Source organism: Microtus ochrogaster, unplaced genomic scaffold (genome assembly GCF_000317375.1).
Source record: "Microtus ochrogaster isolate Prairie Vole_2 unplaced genomic scaffold, MicOch1.0 UNK49, whole genome shotgun sequence".
In the NCBI taxonomy this organism is placed as follows: Eukaryota; Metazoa; Chordata; class Mammalia; order Rodentia; family Cricetidae; genus Microtus; species Microtus ochrogaster.
Window position 1 is genome coordinate 2,771,074 of NW_004949147.1, and position 7,091 is coordinate 2,778,164.

A 7,091-nucleotide genomic window follows, 5' to 3' on the forward strand; every position below is an offset into this window, starting at 1 on the left:
CTGTGGCTTTGGAGCCTGTCCTGGAACTAGCTCTATAGACCAGGCTGGTCTCGAACTCACAGAGATCTGCCTGCCTCTGCCTCCCGAGTGCTGGGATTAACCACCACTGCCTGGCAATGTTCTGTTGCTTTGAGGAAACACCATGACCACAACTTTTTTCCCCCCAAAGTTAGGGTTTCTCTGTGTGTACCTTTGACTGTCCTGGAACTTGCTCTGTAGACCAGGCTGGCCTCAAACTCACCGAGATCCCCTGCCTGTGCCTTCTGAGTGCCTTGGTTAAAAGTGTGCCCGAGCAATTAATTGGGGCTTGCTTACAGTTTCAGGGTTTAGTTCATTTTTTTCATGGCATGAAGCATGGCTGAATTGTTGCTTGAGAATTATCTTTGAGTTCTATATCTGGATCTATAGGGAACAGGAAGAGAGAAAGCCCTTGGTCTTGCCTTGTTTTTGAAACCTCAAAGCCTATGCCCTGTAACACACCTCTCATACAAGGCCACACCTTGACTCATTCTCAAGTAGTGCCACTCCCCGAGAGCCAAGCATTCACATATATGTACCAGTGGGGACCATTGTTATTCAAACCACCACAGAATTTATGTGTGAAGTAAGCATAGACAGTGGTGGAGTTAGGTCCTGTCCTTTTCAGATGTGGAGATCTTAGGATATATTCTTTGTGGAGAAAGGGGTAGATTACTTATAGTGTTGTAAGAGTATGTTTGACTAGTACAATTGTTATTTCATATGGGGAAACAACATATCTGTGCTCCCTGACTGCCATCAGATGGGTAATATTATTCTTTCCCGTAACCTTTTCTCTCCTCCAGTACCAGAGGTTGAATTTAGAATCTTGTTCATGCCAGGCCACCACTCTACACTGAGCACTGTCTCCAGTCCTAGCCCTCTTTTTTCTTTGTTTTAGGTAGGATCATATTAAGTTGCTCCAGCTGATATTCAACTCATACTATAGCTCAGACAGGCCTTGAACTCCTGCCTTAGTCTCTTATGTAACTGAAATATAGACCTTTATTGTAAGGTTTGGCATCACAGTGATACTTAATGAGCTGATAGGCTTGAATTAAATGCTTTTAACTTTTTAAATTGTTGGTTATTTAGCCTTTTCCATGATACTTCCACTCTTCAGGTGTGGGTACTCGATACAGTCTTTACTAAAACATTTCACCTCTTTTGATCTTCTCTTTTATATTATTATCTCTTTTTGGTTTTGTTCATCTCTCATTTCTTCACCTGTAAGTCTGCTGTTACTGGTTTAAATATATCTTAGAGTGATTTATAATTCTTTCTCATACAGCGTACATTTGTTATGCCATCAAGCCTTGTCAACTTTGTCCTCAAATGATACCTGGGAATTTTTATCATAACTTAACTACTTCCATCACATCATTTCATGCTGTCATATTTTGCATGAATTATTCTAAATTAATTAGGCCTTGTCTTCAGTGTCCAAAACCAGATGATTATTTTTATACATAAAATGAATTATGTTAATATTTTACTTAAAATCATGATATATTCTTACTCATTCAAGTGAAAGCCAAAATCCTTTAGCTTTCTAAAAAGGCACATATATCATGATCTCTTTATCACTGTATCTTAGACTCATCAATAACATGCCCATTTCAGGAATTTTGTGTTTGTTCTCTCTAACCAGGTAATGACTTCATTTTCTTCGAATCGCTATTTTATTAGTTAAGATCTTATTTGTCAAATGACAGTCTTCCTATATAATTGCAAAGGCTGTCTTTGAGCTCCTCAGTGTAACTGTACCTGATCTGTAGTTCTTGAACCTCTTGTCTCACCTTTCTCAGTCTTAGGATTGCAGGCCTGCAGCACCACAACTGACATCATTATTTAAGCTGAGCTTTATCCATGAGACCTTCTCTAACTACTCTATTTTAAAAGCTTACCATATTTTATAAGTTTTTTTCTTCACCTGGCTATATGACCTAGAAAATGTTTTCCTGTTGCTTATTAATCTCCTCATACTTAATATATACCATATAAGGATTTTGGCTTGTTTTTTTAATGTTGGATGTGCAGTAATAGAATAATTGACATATAGTTGGTGCCAAGTCTTTATCTTAAACTAATGAATGAATATATTCTGCATATTCATATATTATTGATGTACTTAATTTCAAAAGTTTCAAGTTTGCTTTCTCAGTATTTTTTAAATATTTATTTATTCTGTATACAATATTCTGCCTACATGTATGCCTGCAGGCCAGAAGAGGGCACCAGACCTCATTATAGATGGTTGTGAGCCACCATATGGTTGCTGGGAATTGAACTCAGAACCTTTGGAAGAACAGGCAATGCTCTTAACCACTGAGCCATCTCTACAGCCCCCTCAGTATTCTTTCCTTTCTCTTAAGAGTATTACTCGTAGCCCCTCCCCCTCCTGCCTAGACCATTTTCTTCTAAGGTTTTTTGTGTTTGTTTGTTCTTGTTCCTTGTTTTGGTTTTTGAAACATAATCTCTTCTATACCAGGCTGTCCTCAAACTCATAGAGATCCAACTGCCCCGGCCTCCAGAGAGCTGGGAACAGGATACCTGGTATTCTTGAAGTTATTTTCTCTTTTGATTTCTTTTTCATGGCAAGGCTTTTTTTTAATGTCTAGTATTGATCAACTATTCATGTTTAAGATTGAAAAACAGTGTCTGTTTTTATGTGTAAAGTCATTTCCTGAAACATCATTGTGTTCCCTTTCAGTTGGCTAAATTTTTTATATTGCTATTTTTTTCATTGATATTTATTGAGCACTACATTTTTCTCGGTCCCGCTACCTTAACTCTCCCCTCTCCCCTACAGCCCTCCCCCAAGGTCCCCATGCTCCCAATTTACTCAGAAGATCCTGTCTTTTTATACTTTCTACTTCCCATGTAGCTTATATCTCTGTGAGTCTCTCTTAGTGTCCTCATTGTTGTCTAAATTGTCTGGGATTCTGGCTTGTAGGCTGGTTTTCTTTGCTTTATGCTTAAAAACCATCTATGAGTGAATATACATGTGATAATTGTCTTTCTGGGTCTGGGTTCGCTCACTCAAAATAATGTTTTCTAGCTCCATCCATTTTCCTGCAAAATTCAAGCTGTTGTTATTTTTTTCTGCTGTGTAGTACTCCATGGTATAAATGTACCACATTTTCCTCATCCATTCTTCTGTCGAGAGGCATTTATGCTGTTTCCAGGTTGTGGCTATGACAACCAAAGCTGCTATGAACATAGTTGAGCACATGTCCTTGTGGCACAATTGAGCATGCTTTGGATATATACCCAAAAAGTGATATTACTGGGTCTTGAAGAAGGTTGTTTCCTAATTTTCTGGGAAATCGCCACACTGACATCCAAAGGGGTTATACCAGCTTGCATTCCCACCAGCAATACAGAAATTTACCCCACAACCTCTCCAGCATAAGTTGTCATCAGTGTTTTTGATCTTGGCCATTCTTTCAGGTGTAAGATGGAATCTCAGAGTTGTTTTGATTTGCATTTCTCTGATGGCTAAGGATGTTGGGCATTTCCTTAAGTGTCTTTTAGCCATTTTAGACTCCTCTGTAGAGACTTCTCTGTTTAGGGCTGTACTCTATTTTTTTTAAATTTATTTATTTATTAAAGATTTCTGTCTCTTCCCCGCCACCGCCTCCCATTTCCCTCCCCCTCTCCCAATCAAGTCCCCCTCCTTCGTCAGCCCAAAGAGCAATCAGGGTTCCCTGCCCTGTGGGAAGTCCAAGGAACCCCCACCTCCATCCAGGTCTAGTAAGGTGAGCGTCCAAACTGCCTAGGCTCCCACAAAGCCAGTACGTGCAGTCGGATCAGAAACCCATTGCCATTGTTCTTGAGTTCTCAGTAGTCCTCATTGTCCACTATGTTCAGGGAGTCTGGTTTTATCCCAGGCTTTTTCAGACCCAGGCCAGCTGGCCTTGGTGAGTTCCCAATAGAACATCCCCATTGTCTCAGTGTGTGGGTCTCCATTTTTTTTATTGGATTATATGTTCCTTTGTTGTCCAATTTCTTGAGTTCTTTGTATATTTTGGAGACCAGACCTCTGTCTGATGTGAGGTTGTGAAGATCTTTTCCCATTCTGTAGGCTGTCGTTTTGTCTTGTTGACCGTGTCCTTTGCTTTACAGAAGCTTTTCATTTTCAGGAGGTCCCATTTATTAATTGTTTCTCTCGGTGTCTGTGCTGCATTCAAGTGTACTTCCCACTTTCTATAAGGTTCAGTCTGGCTGGCTTTATGTTGAGGTCTTTGATCCATTTGGACTTGAGTTTTGTGCATGGTGATAGATAATGGGTCTATTTTCATCTTTCTACATGTTGATATCCAGTTATGCCAGCACCACTTGTTAAATATGCTTTTTTTCCTATTTGATATTTTTTGCTTCTTTATCAAAAATCAGGCGTTTGAAGATGAGTGGATTGATATCTGGGTCTTTTATTCCATTGGTCCTCCTGTCTGTTCGTATACCAGGCTGTTTTCAGTACTGTAGCTCTGTAGTAGAGTTTGAAATCAGGGATTGTGATGCCTCCAGAAGTTCTTTTATTGTATAAGATTGTTTTGTCTATGCTGGGTATTTTCCTTTTCCAAATGAAGTTGAGTACCATTCTTTCGAGGTCTTTGGAGAATTTTGCTTGGCATTGCGTTGGCTAAATTTTACCCTATAATTTTTTCCAACTGACTACTTGGATTATATAGTCTTTGCTGTTCCATTCTTAGAGAAGTTATATAAAAAGACTGAGTACTATCATGGCGGTGGTGGTACATATCCTTAATCCCAGCACTTGGGAGACAGAGGCAGGCAGATAACTGTGAGTTCGAGGACAGGCTTCAAAGCTACAAAGAAAACCTGTCTCCAAAAGCAAAAACAAAAACAAAAAGACTGAGTACCTCTATTTTCAATATTATTCTATACTTCTGTATAATATTACTGTCCTCAGCTATGTATACTGCTGTTCAAATTACAGACTTTCTCTTTCACCCCTTGTCCATGTAAAGAAAGAACAGTCAAAGCCCAAGAAATGTGACTTCCATATTGTAAGGACACATCACTATTGCTCTTATTCTCTTTCTTAAGTGTTAATTCTTTTAAAATATTATTTATATTTTCATGGGCTTCTGAAGAGATTTAAATATATACCTTTACCCGGAAAGCCCTTTGTTAAGTATTGTGCTATAATTACTGATAATTGTGTGTTCATTCCTCTGCCCCTAGTGCTGATGATAGTGCTCAGTCTTTAGCCAAAGCTCAATATTTTTGGTTGATGTGTCAGTAACATTTTGTTTATGAATAAGATGTCTCAGGAAGAAACTAGATAAACCATAGAATCATGTGGCCTGCTAATGTTATAAATCCCAGTGGAAGCTTTTGAATGTTCTAAAAAAGAAAAGCATGATAGATTCTATTATGTAATAAAATATATACTTATGTTTAACAGCATGTTAATGATGAATACCTATATGATGTATTCATCTACCTGTACATTTCTTAGAATCTAGTAAATTTTTTTCTGAGTGACAGAGAAGTCCCACTTGATTGGTAGTCATTTTAAAAAAGCCATTTTATGTTGCTTAACATTGAAATCTTTTAATGCTTCATATCTATAATGTAATTTTTATACCAATATAATAATATGGAGGCAATTAAGCAAATTATACCAATTTTTTCCACAGTGATACATTTGATATTTCTTGGAATGTCAGAACTGGCATTCGCCAAAGCAGACTAACGACTAGCAACACTTCCTTGCTTGATAAAGATGGGATATTTGCTAATTCAGCAAGCAGCAAACTCCTGGAAAGAGCTCATGGAATTCTCACGTCAGTATTATTAGTAATAGATTTTGTAAAGGAGTTATTTTAATAAATTTTCTTACAAAATGAATAATGAAAGATTAAGTATTATATTCATGGGTATAATTTTGATATAAAAAGTTTGAAATGTACTTAGTTTTAAAAACTGTGAGTCTAATGCATAACATTGCTTTATTTTCTGTTTCTGTTTTCCCTATTCAGTAGCACAACCCCAAAAGGTTAAACATATTAATTACAGAGAATGATTATTGTTATTTTCTTGTAGAGAAAAAAAAAATTTAGATCTTTTTAGGATTCCCTGTCATTGCTACAATTATTATTCCTTAGACTTAGCACTTGGACAGAGAAATCACATGCATATGCATGTGTAGTGTCATATAATTCTTATTTTTCATTACCTGATGAAGGATTGTTTTGGACATGGAGATAACCATGTAACCATGTATGCTTTATAGTCTATTGTAGTAAACCTAACATTTAGAGAAGTTATACTTTGGTAGGTGAAAAACTTTAGATTCATGGTAGTCCTTTTAACTTAGCCAATGTTCTAAGCACCGAACTGTATTTGTTCATTTTCTGAAGCCATAATAAAAGTTAATTTTTGTTGATGAATACGAAAAATGAATAGAAAAAAATTTAATTTCTGAAATGAAAGATTGTTTTATGAAATGTATACTTTTAACCCTTTATGAAGTCTAGGCGTATCTTAAAAATCTTTTAATGGTAGAAATCAATCAATCTTAGTAGGTGTTGGAAAATAGAAGCCTGCCTACATACAAGAAAGTGAAGCTTAGAGCTTAGAAATTACAGCACCATATCACTAACCTTCATGCTTAACTCTGCTTATTCCTAAATTACAAAGCTGGTATTTCCTCCTTGTCTTGTCCTTGCTTACTTTTTTCTCAGCGGTACCTGCTTGATTCAGTCAGATAATGTTTTTGTACAGAGGGCCCACATTTCCCAAATGAGTTATTTAATTGCACGAGAGAGCTCTTAAAATCACTCATTTTTACTGCAGTTTATTTTTCTTTTAATGAATATTTTATCTTTATAGACGAAACAAAAACTTCAGATCAAAACCTGTTCTTCCAAAGGTGAGTACTGTGAAAAAAATCTGTTTGTTCCCATTGAGTAACTTTTTTGTTTTTTTGGTTTTTTCTTTTTTTTTTTTGGTTTTCGAGACAGGGTTTCTCAGTGGTTTTGGAGCCTGTCCTGGAACTAGCTCTTGTAGACCAGGCTGGTCTCGAACTCACAGAGATCCGC

The 7,091-nt window shown here is 36.9% G+C and overlaps 1 protein-coding gene across 1 annotated transcript in view; it reads left to right on the plus strand.

The window, feature by feature from the left end:
* Nucleotides 1-7,091, plus strand: part of Myo9a (myosin IXA) — a gene marked incomplete at its 3' end in the record, with an annotated part of 191,454 nt that overhangs the window by 116,596 nt on the left and 67,767 nt on the right. Inside the window, exons 16-17 of the mRNA XM_013354586.2 lie at nt 5,688-5,834; nt 6,883-6,922. Of these exons, the coding sequence (XP_013210040.1) occupies nt 5,688-5,834; nt 6,883-6,922 (187 nt within the window). The remainder of the gene's footprint in view (nt 1-5,687; nt 5,835-6,882; nt 6,923-7,091) is intronic.